The following is a 16,997-nucleotide window of genomic DNA, read 5'->3' on the forward strand; positions in this document are numbered from 1 at the left end:
GGTTTGAACTATGCTGTGGTTGTGACAATATTAGCTTGTCCGGTAATAGTTCAACTGATAGACTAGAGGAATCGTACCTTCTGTATCGTAGCAAACGCAGTGCAGACATTGTCAACAAGATATGAAAAATGAAAGCAGAGAGACCAAGTCAGTTGTATTAGTAGGGAAAGAGGGAACAGTAGCAAAGCAGTATGGCGGAATTTTGTTCAGTCACCGACAGAGAAAATGTGATCTATCGAGGGTAGCTCGTAGCAAACTCTCTGTCTCACCTCCGTTGCTCCTGTTGTCCTGCATGCGAGGGACCTCGCATGCGTCGCTTAAGCGCAGCTCATGGTCTGTGTCTTTACTCAGCTTTGTTCTCCCAGCGATGGTGTTGGACGGAGCTCTGTTTCCGTCAGTACTGTAGTGGTGGTGCCACCAAGGAAAATTAGAGGAGGTCCATTGATAACTCCGATGTTAATGGAATGGCTCTTCGACAGCTCTAGAATCTAGAAATTGATGAAATGACGGACAGAGATAGAAATTGAGGTTCGAATATAATGGGCGAATGTGATATGTGAACGTCTATCGATGGAGACAAGGATGCAGGGAGCCCGGGATCCTTTAGTGCCGTTGTGACGGGCGGTGGAGGCGAGACAGTTGACGCCTATGTGTACTCGCTTCTGCTTCATTAAGTAGAACTATTGGCCGGGAGGCTGCTGACTTGTCAAAGGAGTCGGGACAAAAGCTGGGTGGATCAGTCATGCCGGTAACAAACAGCATCGGGAAAACGAGCCTGCTGCCGTCCAATCATCCTGAGCCGAGACGTACTCGTAGTACGGGAGGCCAAGGCTGCATTGGATATTGCCGATGACTGTACAGAGCTACATTGGCTGCTGGCACGACTTTCGAGCGCCTCCGGAGAAATTGTTGTTGTAAGCATCCTTCGAGCGAACGAGAGGGAAGATAATATGGTATTGTCAGATTTGAAGGAGACGAGCGCCATCAGGGTCAGATACGTCTTGAACATTAATAATATTGTAGAAGCGTTCTTCAAACAATTTACCAGTCGTTGGGGAAATTAAAGAGGGGTGCTGCAGGGCGGCTGATAGTTCTGGTAGGGGCCCCCGGATACCACCTCATTTTTTTTTCTGCCAGAGTGGAGGCTTGGAGCTGTTATTGAGCCGAGACGATGTGGCAGCAGATTCCCGAGATAAACATAGTCAGACACCGCTGTCGTGGGCGGCTCAGGGAGGGCATGAGGCGATAGTGAAGCTCCTAAAATAGAAGATGAGAGACGCACCAGACGTATTCAACAGCGGATTAACCTTTTTCTTTCTGGCTCTCGGCAAAAGGCCGAGTGGAAAAGGGCTTAGAGCTCGGCAGGGGTGAGGTAATTGCTCGCTTCACCCACCCCGGATAAACTGTCAGTATCCATTTCACCCCGGATAAACTCGAGCCGAGTTTAAACTATCCCGTATCCCGGTTTTGCAAAAAGCAGTATAATCAAATTTCGAGCTTGCTTTGACAGCCCCTCCGACAGAAGCCTTTGGAGAGCCCTTAAAGAGCCCCCGGAGCCCGGAGGGTTAGGGGGGGTTTCAGGGGGTCTCCCCCTGAGAATGGATAAGAATCACTCTGGACACTTCGAGCTTGCTTCGGTAGCCCGTTCGACAGCAGTTCTCGGAGAGCTCTCTGAGAGTCCCCGAAGGATCAGAGTGTGGTGTCAATCATAGGTATGTAAGGTAGTGTTGAGGCGTCTTCCCACGGTATCGACAAGCTTTCTACTACTGGGAAGCTCGCTATTGATCGCAATCGCCATTGCCTCCTCATCTCATTCTCTCATCGCAATCGCCATTGCCTTCTCATCGCTGTCGCCATTGCCTCCTCATCGCTGTCGCCATTGCCTCCTCATCGCTGAGTCCAGCGGCCTCATCGGGAGGTAGAGTGGTTAAGTAACCCCGTCGCTAACGCGTCGCAGAAACGAAAGTAAAGGCAATAACAACGCTCTAGTCGCGACATATACCCTTGAGAGTTCAAGTCTCCCCATGCAGTCATTGGCTGAGGGCCGAAGTCGCGATCAAAGGAGCTACGCGTTCTATACCCCTGGAAGTTCAAGTCTCCCCTCGCAGTCATCTGCTGGGGGCTAGGAACGCGTACATATATCAGTTCTGGTGGTTCAAGTCCACCCTTGCAGTCATCAGCTGGGACACAGTTGAAAGAGCTAGGAACAAGGCCTATCTGGAGCTGAAACACGTCGGATCGCGTCCGGCAAACACAAGGGAATTGGCTTATAAAAACCACCCGATCAATGGCTACTACGAATCGGCACCGTAGGCCGAAGCCGGTCTTCACCGGTGGATGCGTCAGTCTGCTAGCTATTGAATAGGGCACCCTTGGAACACGACCGGCGTCGGATTCAGACCTCCTGGGGGTTCAAGTCTTCCCCCGCAGTCATCGGCTGGGAGTGGATATCTCTGAGTTCGATTGTCGCGTGTTTTGGTTGCTAGGGTGGAAACACTACGGTATTGTCGCTGGCTAGGGCGATGCCGTAGCAGTCCCTGCGAGACATGGTCGGCCTGAATGAGGGAGACCTTTGATGGTAACGCGAAGCAGGGATTCAAACCCTGTGGGGCGTGGTATGTAATGGTAGCCACTGTCAGTCATTTGGGCTGAATGAGACTATCTACATAGCCCGAGAGGACAGTATGCGCATGTCGGTACATCGAGAGCCACGAGAATCCAACTATCTCATAATGAAAGCCTGAGGCGGAGCAGAGAGCAAGCCAAAGCGGTGCCGTACACCTAGTCTGCGTGGGAGATGTGCTTAAGGAGTAAACAGCGATTAACTTAGGCGATGATTGGCTTCGTCCACCAATCACGTGAAACCCTGGCCTAGGGGAATAGTCCGGAGCCAAGAGCAAACGGTGACCTCGAAAGCAATCACAGGGCGCAAACTAGGTAGAGGACCTGAAGAAGCAGGATTGTGACCTCTTATATTAATCGTTGGTCAACGAGGGGACTAGCGCGGAACGCATAAAAGGCGTGACCGACACCCCACACAACACTCCAAGCTGCCACACACAACGGCCCCCTCCACACTACTCGAAGGAGTCGTTAAGGACCTTTTGGGGAACTTACAACAAGGAACACAAGCGGTAGTCCACCCCAGAGCGGTCGCATTCAGGTCGAAATATCTCAAAGAACGGGCCAACGGGATAGCGGACCTCGACACGATAGAGGAGCTATGGGATGCACTACCAAGGACACGGGAAAGCAACTACTTCGCTCTCATCGCGGACCCGCACGACAGAGATAGTGCTGGGAATGCCTCACTCACATTCCAGGCCATCGCGTTCCTACACGACGAAAATGCCCCAGGATGGCATATCCTCATGTTCGACGAACACATCCTCGAAGAAAGTGACGTCCAAGGGCTTTCAGACTTCATCGACTGGGCCCCAAGCAGATACATCGCCTCTCAATTCGGCGCAATCGCCCAGATGATGACGGTCTCGGCACGGAGAGAAAGACACCCGGTGATCACCATTAGATATGGCGACGCGGGGGGTCAGGGGGCACCCCCACTGGAAATCGAAGGAGGTGGACATAACTTCCTAAACAACATAGGTATACTATCGGCACTCAGTTGGATCCATGCAACGGCGGCGCTCAATAACACCCCTATCAAACCCTCGGACGGTAGAGCCCGAGGCTTCCAGATAATCAACCTGGCAGCCGTCCATTCAGGCGTAACTCAATGGTGGGATGAGAATCACTTCAACCCTGAGCGATACAACTCCCGCCCAAACAATGCGATGGAAACACCCCCAGAATCACCGTAGCCACAGACAAAGAGGCACACTCCGGAGAGCAGAGCCTTAAGGCATCGGCTTCCCTGAGCGACTAAATGAGGGGTGACTAAATGGGGGAACTGAGTACGAGCTGGACCATCAGCTTGCAACTGATGGAACAGCAAAGGCATAGATTATTTGGTCCTCGATCGAATGCCATTTTTCTTGATTTCTTTCTTTCTTTCTTTCTTTTAGGGCCACTCTAGATATCACATTATACGTAAAAACCGGACATGGCCGAAAGGCCGAGTGGGGAAAAACGGTCCCACTCTAGCCTATAAGGCTAGAGGGGCGCCCCTCCGACGTAGGAATTACACACACACACACACACTGGGAAGCCCGCGCCCTAGCACATATTTAAGATGTAAGAGCTAGATAGGTTTTTTTAAGAAGAGGTGTACAGCAAGTGGTCTGGCGGTCAGAGTGGAGCTCGCTTATCGGGCTTTTCTCTATCACTTACAGTGGATGCACAAGAACATTTAGGACATGGCCACTCAGATCAAGTCTGCACACATCGAATTGAAGGATCTGGACGTCAAATTGGAAGACGTAGTGCTTTTTAGCCTTCTCAATAACCTTGGGTCGAGTGGTCCCAATATCGCACTGTTCTTACGGAGAGAGCTGAAAACATCGATATCGTCAAAGGCCTGGATGATCATGAACGGACCATGAAGAAGACGCTGAAGTCTCGGTTAAATCTATGAAAACCTAGGGAAATCAGAAGGGAGGCTCCAAGGAAGGCCATAAGGGAGGTCCAAGGGGGACTCCAGGGGGGGAGCAACAACAACACCAAAAACAACAGCGGCAAGTGTGACTGCTGCGGTAGCATCAAACACATCAAGAAGGACTGTCCTAGGAAGGATCTGACTTGTCACAATTGTGGAAAGTCAGGGCAATTGAAGCCTATGTGTAGGAGCAAGCCCACGGAAGGAACTACCTCATCGGCTACACCCACCAGAAAAGAGGAATATCACCTGCCGGTCAATTGTTCTTCCAGCCCAAAACACTGATTCGGGGGAGACATACAAAAATTTCCAAGCCCCCATTGACCAAAATGAGGCAAATGATTGGGTAAAGGCTATGCGTGGTGCTTCAAGGGAACCGTATCGAGTGATTCAAGTCCTCAGTGAGCAAATTGAACCAGTGGTGAGCTGGCGGGATGCCGACCAGGCAGTCTCAGGAGAGCCATTTGGGGAATTTCAAGCCCCCACTGACCAATCAGAAGGAGTTGACTGGAACGAAGCAATTCAGGGTAAATTTGATGCTCTGGATGAGAGGTCTGAGGTGGCAATTGTTGTCAACACCGTCCGAGTAGGCCATGTGTTGAAATCACCTCATTTTTGGATTATTGATTCCGGCTCCACAGAGCACATGTGCGGTGACCCGACTTTGCTTCTCACAAATGTGCTATACGCCCCAGCTCACTTTCTTGGATAGTGCGGAGTAGAGCCTTCTCAGAAAAGCCTTATCAGGGACTATCACTTTGGCGGAGAAGGATAGCAGATCTACCGCTGACTCAAGCTCGTTATGGGGGATGCTCCGCCTATTTAGGAGGGCTTTTACCGACTTTCTCGCCCGTTCGAGCTTGTCGGGAGGGAGCCTGATCTCTATCTTCTCGCTATCGAACTGAATTCCCAAAAATTCGACCCGAGTACCTTTCTCGTCCTTGGTGTGATTCACCTTTAGGCCACAGTCATCGCAGACGGTATTAAAGTCCTCGCTAAATCGGGTTGCGTCGCCGTTAGGCGGAAGGATAGCGAAGAAGTCGTCTAGGTAGTGAAATACGATGCTCTAGAATAGGACGGCAACGAGTACCCAATGAAGGGCCTTAGCGAATAGATCGAAAATGAAGGGCGCGGTGCGTAGGCCGAATGGTAAGAATCTATCGATGTAATAGAAGCCGTCCCAAAAGAAACCCAGTAGCCAAAAGTCCGACTCGGCTATGGGGATGTGTCTGAATGCGTCGGCGAGGTCTCGTTTGATTATAATTGCACCCTCGCCCTGGGCGAGTAGGGCATCGATAGCATCGTCTAGTATGGTGTACTCGAGTGCTCCGTAGGCCTCGTGAATGTAGTGGTTGACGGAGTGTAGCCGTGGGAAGGAAAGATCGTGAATCCTTCTCTAGCTATCGTTATGCTTCGGGATAAGGCCTAATGGGGACGAAATGAAGTGTTCCGAGGGTTCCACGTCTAACCTTGTTAGACGGTCGTTATCCTCCTGCTTTTGAAGGTCTTTGGATAGTATTTCGGGTGCTGCAGCGGTACTTGGGTGGGGTTTACTTAACAGTAACTGACTGGGGCCTTGGTAGCCTATTTTAACGCCGCGGGCGATGATTGCGAGTAAGGTATTGGCGAATACCTGGTCGGGGTGATCCTTGAGCCATTTCTTCCAGCCGTCTTCCTTTAGTAGGCTACGTCTTTTTAGTAGGGGCTTACTCAGCGAGGTAAGCATGTACGGGAATGACTCGGCTATCGACTCAAGGCCCCTCGGTATTAGTTATAGCCGAGGGGTGGGAGGGGGCCTTACACCCAGCGGGGTGGTGTTGGCGGAGGCTTCGTTGGTGCAGCTGGTGGCAGGATGTGATTAATTATATACGTTACACATGTGTAGGTAGCGATAGCCCCGAGCGTTGCAGGGTTCATTGCGATTAAATTGATTGCAGTAGAACGGTTGAGGGTTTTGAGTATTTTGGTAAGAAGGTGTGGGAGTAGCACCACGATATGCCTGGGGTAAAGCCTAACTTAGGCGTGAATTGTATAGTGGGTAGGCTCTCGGTTGGGTCGGCGGGGGTCGCTGTCTCAGGATTCGATTTTCTAGGTGATTGTCGGGTGTTCGCCACGCATGGGCATCGTCTTGACAAAGCTGAATCCTACCATAAACGAAGATCTCGTGGAAATGGCGTACCGATTGGAAGGTGTAGGTAGTTGACAGGTCAGAAATGTAGCAGCGGTAGTCCGATAGGGCTTCTTGAAGGGGTAGGGCAACTGTTTCATGGGCAAAGAAACATATGATTTGGCCATAGACCTCGAAGCATCGAAGAAGCTCTTTAAGTCCCTTGGTCTCCTCATCGCCGCCAGCGAGGCGGTTAATGAAGCTATGGGATAGTTTGTTGAGGTGTTTGACATCGAACGTCCCATGGTAGATTTGTTTGATGTATTTCAGGTCCACCGCTTTGAAACGAAGAAGAAGGGGAGCTATCATGGGGTCATTACCTTGATGTAAGAAGGAGCGACGTGGCACTGCTTCCGTCTCAGACGGTGTTGGCGTTCTCTGCTGCGGCAGGGCCAAAGTTGGTTGTGGGGCCTGGAGAGGTACAGGTGACGGCTGGGGAGGTGGAGCGAATAGGAACGGCTGATGGGCCGGTGGCATGGGGGCTTGGGGTACCGGCTGGTGTATGGTAGGGGCAGCCGACTGGCGACGGGTACGGATCTCATTGACCTCGTTTTGTATGCGGGCGAGTTCGTCACGGTCCCGAAGCATATGGTTTTCGTCGGCCTGTTCCGGTTCGAGTTCCTGACGGGCGAGTTGTAATTGAACGGTGTAGGGATTAAGGACCGGTTCTGACGGGGTGGGTGGGCCCATTGGAGGACCTGGCTGATGAGCAGGAGGTATAGCGAGAATAGGGGGGGGTAAGGGTCCATTAGAGGGCCCTCCTATGGGCTTTATGGGTCCCATGGGCGGTTCTTGTGGAGGTGGTGGTCTGGTGACGGCAGCCTGACGGCAGCCATGGACTTTGCGGTAGGCTTGCGAGGACGCTTGGGGGCCATTGGTAGTGGCTGAATAGCAACGGTGTAAGTGGAAGAATAATGTGTTTTCCAAATGAAAATTCCTTTCGTCTGATGGCAGGAAAGAGAAAAAGTCCAAAAAAATAGTCTCAGAAAAGGCCTCTAGGGGAAGGGAATGACGTTTCGGCCCGGAAAAAAGGAATGCTTCTATACCTCAGCCAATGCTAAATAAAATACCGTTAGCATAGTTTCAGGGTGGTCTTGTCCAGAGGTGGTTCTTTGTAGGGGACATAGATTAACCGTATTCGGCTAAGTGGAAGGATTTATTGGTGTCCTCGCTCTATCAAAGCTCTGCGCGCCATATTTGTATGGGCGCCACACCAAAATAAGGCGCGACGTCGCCGAGACATCGTTGTCGTCGTCAGCGACCTCGCTGTTACTTGTAATGGGGCGGGGAATAGGGCGGGGAAGGCTTTCAGCAGTCCGCCTGTATTGCTATCTGTCAGGGCGGAATTTGTATGGGGGATGTAGCGGAGTTGGCGGCCTACTATGGAGGTTTCGGAAGACCGTGGAGAAGGCTTCTAGATAGCCACCGAGGCCCGCAGGCGTTGCTGCCGCTCAGGGCGGAATTTGTATGAGGGATGCAGCGGAGCTGGCAGTCTACTATGGGGGGTTCAGGGACACCTCGCTGTCGCCATAGAGGGAGGGGTTCCATTGGGGGGCTATCTACTCCGCATCCTCCATGCGATGCCACCTCGGAGGCACCTCTAATCTGGCTATATTATGCCCATCATGGGCTTATTGCATATCTAGAAATTGTCTACCAAAGGCCAGTACGCGTCGAATTCTTCAGCTGTCCAGCAAATAGGTGTGCCTAACGAGAAAGCAGCTTGACGCGTCTCTGGGGTATGAGGGGGTAGCTTCAGCATTGTTGACGCCAGCTCCGGGGGTATCACTGGGGCGGGCTTGCTACGCTTGCTACCCTTTTGGGGGTGTTCTTTCCGTTCGTCTAGGGAGGTAGACGCCTTGCGTTTGTGGGTAGAGGGCTTCGAGGGGGGCGACGATGACCTGGACGCGTCAGAATAGGTGAGCCAGCTCCATTCGCCATCGCTGGAGCCACTATCTTCTTCCTTAAGTGGCAATTCGAGTACTCTGCTTCCGGGGTGCGGTCTCGATCAATGCCCTCGGGGTTGCTACCATACCAATCGAGCTCCTCCTGGGTATCCTCAAAGCCCCCATACTGTGGGGGCTGGCGCACGAGGCGGGGGTACGACATTGAGCTATTGGGAATGGTATACGCGAAAATTTGACGCGAAGATTTGACGATAGCGAGGTGTGGGAGGGGTGGGAGGGTAGAGGGTGGCGACGGCGAGGTATGGGGGAAGACGGTAAGATCAGCCAGAACGTGTCCCCTATTTACTACTGCAATCTCTTACTAATCAGGGGAATGTGGCTGGGTCGGCCTAATGGCTCTCCGGTACTGTACACTAGCGTTGGCTGAGGTTTAGAAGCACCCGGAAAAAAGGTTTTTCCGACCCACCACTACCACCAACCCTTCCGAATAGAGTCTGAGTACTGAGACTACCAAAAAAACCTCTTCTTGCGACGAGAGGAACAAAGGGGACACCGCCTATTCAAGGCTCTTCCAACATGCCAATCTCGGCTATCCTGCCATAAGTGTGTGCTGTGCCTCTCCCTCACTAGCCCCCAGTCAAGCTGTGGCGAAAAGGACAAGCTAAAACATTCTCAGCTTAGTCAGCTTAGTCAACTTAGCTGCCTTAGCTGGCTCAGCTGGCTGAGCTGAAGATATTCACTTCCATTGGCGAATCGTCAAGTTGGATGAAAATGAACGCGGAAATAACCTCAATGCAGCTGTGAACGTGCCAGCTGTGGAGGAGCTACATGTCAACGAGCCTGCTGTAGTGAAGCCTCCAGGCCGACCCCTTCGAGCCAGAAACAAGAAGAGACGAACGGCTGAGCAAATCTTCGAGGACTTTACACAGCGTGATTCCTCTGGAGTTGAACATGTCCCAGGCCCAGCGACAACGACAGGTGGCAATTACAGCAAATCAGGTAGCTAAAGAGGAGGAAACCGCTCGTTTAGACGCGTTCTATGCGACTCGCGATGCTGCGGTGACTCCATAAGGAGATGCTACGGGCCCATTCTTAGGGGCTACACAAGGCGATAAGACCAGACGAGAGACGACTGCTAGTGCTACACCGAGGGCTGAATGGCTTCTGCAGCAGCCGGCTAGACGGCGAGGTGGGCGTTGAGGAGCTAGACCAAGAGCTGAAAGAGGTAGACGTGGAAGGGCTACGCAAGGAAGAGACGGTAGAGGACGAGGTGGAACTGCTGTTCCAGCCTACGTGCGAGGACCTACATGCGAGGAAATGAGGCTATATTCAATGTCATGGAGCTGTAGTATGGCCAAATTAGTAATCAGGTAGAACGATACTCGTACATAGAAATCAGCATTTGAAGTTCTCTTTCAGAAGCGAGTGGCCTAAATCAACGAGGTATGCGACGAGGGAAATGACATCGTTGGTGAGAAGATATCCGGATAAGCTCTTTTCAATGGGTTTCGTTTGTAGTGTACTCCTCTCTAGTCTCAAGTTCATTGCCCTTTTCTGCCCGGAGGAACATCCCATAAAAGCTGACACAATTGTCATCCTTCAATAATATACACAAATCCCGGCCCTGCGTAATCGCCTATGTACGCGTGGAACCTGAGAAGCAGAGTTAAGAAAGTGAAGCGTGAACTATACTAAGATTAGCACTTGTCTAACATCGATAGGATTGGGATCCACCTTTGAATTCTGATTTTTTTCACGAGAGTCTGCTTTTACTGGCCCAGCTGCCTTGCATTAAAGTATATTTTTGAGTAACCTAAAGGATTTCAAGGACGTAGTGTTGTGTCAGGGAGATAGCCTAACATGATAAATGATTTTGTCCAGGCTCGTGCTCTCTGACTCCTGCGAGCAGTACAGGGGCTCTATATCGGGCGCGATGGCAAAGGAGATCCAACGAAGTATTCGAATGCAATATTCCCCAACTCCCATCAAATCCTCTCTCTCTTCTCAGCGAGGCTCTGCTGTTGTTGCCCTTGTTATTTCGCGTAAAAGTATCTTCACGTAAAATTGCGTGTTTCGCCATCGATCGATGCGGCAAGGGCCAAGCTCGGATAGGTTCCGCTCTTTCGAATGATGCCATAGTCTTCGAGCCGGTCGCTCTTGTTCTATGACTTCAGCAGGCCGATGCCTCGAGCCTGTAGCCCCTCCCTGGGATGTACTTCTCCCAGCGGTCCTTCTATGCGGTAGAACTTATAAGGTCGCGGTGATGGGCGAGTGGTCGGCAGGAACTTAGTAAAGGACACGATATGAAGATTGAGGGCTTGACCGGATTGGCCTTTCAAGCATCGTGGCACATTGTGAAGTCTGATGACGATGTCAGTACGTGCGAGCAAGAGTGAGTGAATGGACAGTGAAATCGGCCATACAGTACCAACGCCTTGATTCTCATTGGGTATATCACTTTGCACGCGTGGCCGGTCCCAATCCCTAATCGTCATCTCCATTATATCCATTTTAATGTACCCGTCTCTGCCTTCTCTTTTCCTCCACCGAAGTAACAAAGTCCGACATCTTTTAGATTTCCATCTTTTGATTCTGTCTGTGCATCGGAAATTTATGAGATAATGGTATCAGCGGGTGATGACTATAATGAAGAGAAAGAAGGAGGAGAAGACGAAGCGGAATTAATTTGGCTGATTTATCGCGGAGATTGCAAGCTCTGTTAGTAACTTAGTGGTGAAGTCAGCGAGCAAAGGCTGTAAATGTTGTACCTAGCGTGCTAGCTTCTAAGCCTGCTATCTTCAATTGTGAAACCGTCGCTGTTGGGACAGAAGCTGCTGCGGCCGTGCTGATTAAACGACTTCTGACGCAGGTCTGAATCCCACTGCGTGTACGAATCCAAGTATGTAGATGTGATTGCGACGCTCGGAATTTGGGAAGATGGGATCGCTTGGCAGGGAGCTTAGGTAGATAGCCTCGAAAAATAGGAATGATATTACAGTCTACCTGGGCTATAACGATTCGCCATATAACGATATTCTGGTTGTAACGATTGCACAGCCATGTAATGATTATTTTTGATGTAGAATAACGATAACTTGTCTACTACGATATCGTTAGCATTTACTTAATGAATTTAGTAATATCGTTATATCTAATAGCCCTAAACAATATATCCTCGCCATCGTCGCCGCTATTGGAATAGGATTCTAGTAATCCTAGGGTATCTATCTCCCCCCACCGCCTAATTCTACTCGAAAACAACGTCGGGTAATTATTAACGCTAAACGACGAGATCTACATCTATATAATACGACTGAATCAAATAATAAGCGTAAGATATAGGCGCTTTAGGCCTGGTTTTTGGAGAAATACGATTATTAATTAAACTAATCTACGATCTTTAAGAGCTTATTAGCTAAATTTTAACGATTAAATAGCGAAGTTTCTCACTCTAATTAAAAGAAATAGTATATATACGAGTGGCCGGATTTAGAAAATGCGTTATTCGATTGGCAATAGCGACAACAGAAAAAGGAGGCTATAATCACTAAGGAGATTCTAAAGGGGATGATCTTATTTTCTGCGTAAAAGTAGGCATCGATTTAGACGTATTTTAGTAGTAATTAGTATAAATCTAGACTTAACGATAATTTAGTTATAACGATACTATCTTTATAAAACGATATATCGTTATAGCTTAGATAGACTATAATAATAATAATAATAATAATAATAATAATAATAATAATAATAATAATAATAATAATAATAATAATAATAATAATAATAATAATAATAATAATAATAATAATAATAATAATAATAATAATAATAATAATAATAATAATAATAATAATAATAATAATAATAATAATAATAATAATAATAATAATAATAATAATAATAATAATAATAATAATAATAATAATAATAATAATAATAATAATAATAATAATAATAATAATAATAATAATAATAATAATAATAATATAAATTTAATAATAATAGTAATCTTTTAATAATAGTAATTCTTTAATAATAGTAATCTTTTAATAGTAATAATCTTTTAATAATAGTAATCTTTTAATAATAGTAATCTTTTAATAATAGTAATCTTTAATTAATAATAATCTTTTAATAATAATAATCTTTTATTAATAGTAATTTTTATATTAATCTTTTATTTTTTATTATAATCTTTTAATAGTAATACTCTTTTAATAATAGTAATCTTTTTATTAATAATTATTTTTTTTAATATTAATAATCTTTTAATAATAATAATCTTTTATTAATAGTAATCTTTTAATAATATATTATCTTTTAATAATAATTATTTTTTATTAATAGTAATCTTTTAATAATAATAATTTTTTAATAATAGTAATTATTTAATAGTAATTATTTAATAATAATTATTTAATAATCTGCGTCCTGGTGAAATGCGCGCTCTTTCCTGCTTCCAGGCCAAGCGCGGCCCCGTCGGGTTTGGCGTGGCCTCTTCGGGCAAGGCGCCTGGCATCGCCCCACCCGCCGCTTTCTCGAGGTATAAAGACCTGCACCCCTCGCTGTTTTCCCACTTTTCCCTTCATCTTTCTTCCATATCTCCCTGCCGTCCCTCACTCCTTCTCGCATTGCAAGGGTCTGCGTTGACCCCCTGGCTGCCTAGCTGGCTTCTGCCGACCATCGCCGATCGTTATGCTTTGACCTTTGCATGAGGCATTTTACTGATGACCTTTCCCTTCGGGATTACTTTGCTGCACCTCTCACCCTCGCCAGCTCCTGACCTGCCCACTTTCGCCTACGGCTGGAGCTAGCGATAAAGGCGAACCCTCTCATTCGCTACCTCGTATCTTGTCGCCCGCGCTGCAGCTCAGCTCCGCTCTCAACGCACGGAGATGATTCCTTTTTCGACCATGCTGGAGCGCCTCATCGCTCGGATCTGCCGGTCTGGACCTTTCTGCCTCGGCCTTCCTGTGCCAGCCACTGTTTCACCACCGCTCAGCTGATCTGCGACTCTGCGACGACATTGGTGGGAAATTTCAGCTTGCGGCGAGCATTCCAGGGCGAAGCAACTGCCTGACCCGAAGACAGCTGCCACACGGCCAATGAAAGAAATGCCCCTCACACGTCTACCTTGCTGCATGGACAGGGATCGCCCCTCGGCCGTGATTCGGTGCCATAGCATCAGGGGGGCTGAGCATAAAGCCGAGCAGCGGCGGTGAGCCAAAATCAAGGAATGGAATCTATTCGCCTTGATCGACAGTGCTCTTTCCGTATCTGTCTGACTGCGCTGACCAGGTTCCCGCATTTACCTCATTCTGGTGACATGGCTTTGAGACGGTGATCTCGCTTTTCGCTGTGGATCGGAGAGGATGTAGTGCCTCTGATCTGTTGCAGAAGTCCCAGCGCGTAAGGCCTAGGCAGCTGCAGCTGACGTGGCTCGATAGTTGGATATCTCCGAGGGGCGCAGTGAAGACTTGGCCGGTATGGGATGTGGATTGAATGCGAAGCAACAAGGGTCGAGAGACTGCGCCAGCGCGTGCCGCAGGGTGTGAGGCAGATGAATGGAGACCAAGCGGTGATGGCCAGAGATCGGCGATTGAGGCTGTTGGAGAGGAGCAGGCAGCAGGTGCGAGAATGGGGGAGACGGTACTGAGGTGACGTCTTCAGCGGTTCATTGGTTGGAGAGAGTGCAGGCACGGCACCGCCGCTGTGGGCACGACTCAGAAGCGCATATAATCCTCATTTTGCCCCATTCTGGGTGTCTTGGATTTCCAACTTCAGACTCTCCACACACAGCTCCTTTATCTGCATTTGAGACACAATGACATCGATCAACTTGGATTCCATCCAATTCTACCAACCCCCCGCCAAAGCCGATTTGGCTGACAAAAGACCATCGGTGGCGTCGGTTGGTGATGTTCCCCTCGTCTACGGAGAGGGATATACTCCTACGGTTCCTAGATCCAACGGCGGATGGGGTGAACCACTTAACGACTACGATCTGATCGAAGTCCTTGAATCGACTGGCTCGTCATCGAAGGATCCTCTTGATTTCTTATCCTACAAGCGTGCACAAGAGTTGCAACAATCGGGCTTGAGACTAGATGAAGACAAAGGTGCGAATACCGACAGCAGCAGCAGCGTCCACTCTAGAAGCGATGGCTCGACTTCTGAGCAAGGCGAAGGGCACTGCTCCCTCAACACTCCACGGCCTTCTGAAGCAGGCTCAGAAGCTGGGTACGATCCTTAAATCCCCCGCTAGCAGATCTTAGTACTGACAGATAGCGCCTATCTAGGACAGAAGATCCCATCTCTGATCCTCCTCCTCCTCCACTCTCTAATCCCCTCCTCTCGTCGATGTACGGTACAGAAATCAGCTTCAAAAATATCGAGCCTCGTCATTCCTGTGGGGGGAAAGAGAAAGAAGACAGAGGAACGAGCGGCAATACAGACAACATCATCCAATACTCTCTCCCATTGCCTAGTGCGTCGCCAAATCCTGAAACACCACTGATTTCGTGGCGGTCTCCGCACCGAGAAGACACCATAGGGTCAGCGGCAGATCCGGCTAGATTGCCATGGATGTGGAGCCCAACGAGCCTTACGGACAATGAGCCTGTGATAGCTATGGACGCCACCGACATTCGAGGTTCCTCCAAGCGCACAGCAGACAATGCAGGTTTAAACGAGAGTGGAGAAGGTGTATACAGGTTAGAGAAGGCCCGGCGTGAAGGTCAGTACGCAGGTACCTGTCCCCGCGGGTGCGTTTAATGACTCTAAAAACACGCGATCGTGATCGACAAGATAGATAATATCGATGATAACTTAAGCGACCTCGATTTCGCACGGATCCAATCGCAACCTAAGCCTGTCTTCAGACGGCCCACCTTTTCGCGAAAAATCCAGCAACACAAGAGACTAACAAGCTTAAGTCGATCCAGTGAAGCTGGTAACAGTCAAGGTGTGCCCCCCCAGTGCATTTCTGACCAGCATCCGGGATTTCGTCTGACGTATTCAAGATGACCCTCTCGTCGTGGGGGATGACGACGAAAAGACTAGCGAAACTAGCGCTTCTACCAGGACCACGAGCATCGGTTTCTAGAAGGCACCGTCGATGGTCTGAGAGCGCGAGGCACTTCATTCCGCAGACTGCTCCTCGACTTATTCCCCATGTGCACCGCTGAGCCTCCTTGTGACAAGCCCTGCGAGAAGACGTAGGTATTCCTGGAGATAGCTAGAAAGAGAACATTAACGGATTCACGGAATGGAACTAGGGATTAGGAGCAGTAGTTCGACGAGTAGAGCCAGAAGGGGGAGCAGGAAGTGGATGTTACTGCAGAAGGATGAGGCGCAGCAAGAAGGTTCGAGAATAAGGAATCTGTTATTTCGGTCTTACGTTGCTTATTCAAAGAAACGAACGTTGGTCATGTGGAGAGTTAGATGGATTTCTCGGACGACTGCATCCAATTGCATTCAGCAGCAGGCTCGACTCAGCTCAGCTGTTCCGCTATCGACTTCACCTCGCATTATCGCTCACTCTCATCCAGCCCGAAGACCCTTCATTCCCCTCGTTTGCTCGAGACCCAAGGGTGTCCGATGCCGTCCGCGCCGTGGCCAACCAACGGAGAACGATAAGCCGGACCTTCCCTGGTTCTCCAACGCGACTCTAGCGTTCATAACCCACGCTAAGTGGCCAAGATACTCTTCCCTCCATCCTCCGTCAGCCTCCTCCTGACTCTGACCTTCAGCCACTCCATGCCCAATTTCCTTGGCGCCTTGCCCTCCACCGGCTCTAGCATGGCCGACGGACTAAATATTAATGCCTCCCCCGGCTCCAGCTCCACAATCCCCACGAATATGCTCCGAACATCGCGATTCGTCGCCACTCCCAGTTCGTCGAGCGTGCTGACGCCAGCGAGGTGGTCGCGGAGGGTGCGAAACCATTCCGGGGATGTGAAGCGGTGCACGATCGTTACCGTGCACAGGTCTAGGAGGCGTGGTGAGATGGTGGGCTCTTGGGTTGAGATAACGACGCGGGTTGCGAGATGGCGCTGTTGGCGGATGAGCTGAAGCAGCTTATCGGTGAAGGCGGTCGCTGCGGCGGTGGGCGTCATGAACTAGATGATGTGGTCAGTCGGAGCTGATTGCTGCATACCACACCATCTTCAGAACAGTAACATCCTCTTCCTGCTCTCCCCTTCTGGCTCTGCTCGTCCAACTACCGCTCCTAGTCCCTAGTTCCATTCCACGAATCCGCTAATGTTCTCTTTCTAGCTATCTCCAGGAATACCTACGTCTTCTCGCAGGGCTTGTCACAAAGAGGCTCAGCGGTGCACATTGTTGGTCCGTGATGCGACGTTTG

The 16,997-nt window shown here is 49.3% G+C and overlaps 5 protein-coding genes across 5 annotated transcripts; 3 read left to right on the top strand and 2 right to left on the bottom strand.

Moving 5' to 3' along the window:
* Positions 1-2,684: 2,684 nt before the first annotated feature.
* Positions 2,685-3,821, top strand: HO173_003162 (uncharacterized protein; the record flags this gene model as incomplete). The annotated part of the gene is made up of 2 exons (XM_037305090.1): positions 2,685-2,696; positions 3,003-3,821. 2 exons carry the CDS (start codon positions 2,685-2,687, stop codon positions 3,819-3,821), a joined length of 831 nt encoding a protein of 276 aa, XP_037167955.1.
* A 2,745-nt stretch (positions 3,822-6,566) lies between these two features.
* On the bottom strand, positions 6,567-8,831 carry HO173_003163 (uncharacterized protein; the record flags this gene model as incomplete). The annotated part of the gene is made up of 2 exons (XM_037305091.1): positions 6,567-7,606; positions 8,624-8,831. 2 exons carry the CDS (start codon positions 8,829-8,831, stop codon positions 6,567-6,569), a joined length of 1,248 nt encoding a protein of 415 aa, XP_037167956.1.
* A 749-nt stretch (positions 8,832-9,580) lies between these two features.
* HO173_003164 (uncharacterized protein) lies at positions 9,581-9,950 on the top strand (the record flags this gene model as incomplete). The annotated part of the gene is made up of 2 exons (XM_037305092.1): positions 9,581-9,688; positions 9,738-9,950. The coding sequence occupies 2 exons, from the start codon at positions 9,581-9,583 to the stop codon at positions 9,948-9,950; spliced, it is 321 nt and encodes a 106-aa protein (XP_037167957.1).
* Positions 9,951-14,456: 4,506 nt separating this feature from the next.
* Positions 14,457-15,406, top strand: HO173_003165 (uncharacterized protein; the record flags this gene model as incomplete). The annotated part of the gene is made up of 2 exons (XM_037305093.1): positions 14,457-14,872; positions 14,932-15,406. 2 exons carry the CDS (start codon positions 14,457-14,459, stop codon positions 15,404-15,406), a joined length of 891 nt encoding a protein of 296 aa, XP_037167958.1.
* A 914-nt stretch (positions 15,407-16,320) lies between these two features.
* On the bottom strand, positions 16,321-16,879 carry HO173_003166 (uncharacterized protein; the record flags this gene model as incomplete). The annotated part of the gene is made up of 2 exons (XM_037305094.1): positions 16,321-16,752; positions 16,796-16,879. The coding sequence occupies 2 exons, from the start codon at positions 16,877-16,879 to the stop codon at positions 16,321-16,323; spliced, it is 516 nt and encodes a 171-aa protein (XP_037167959.1).
* Positions 16,880-16,997: the final 118 nt, after the last annotated feature.

This window comes from Letharia columbiana (genome assembly GCF_014066305.1).
Source record: "Letharia columbiana isolate WasteWater2 chromosome Unknown Sc0000007_s0, whole genome shotgun sequence".
Lineage (NCBI taxonomy): Eukaryota > Fungi > Ascomycota > Lecanoromycetes > Lecanorales > Parmeliaceae > Letharia > Letharia columbiana.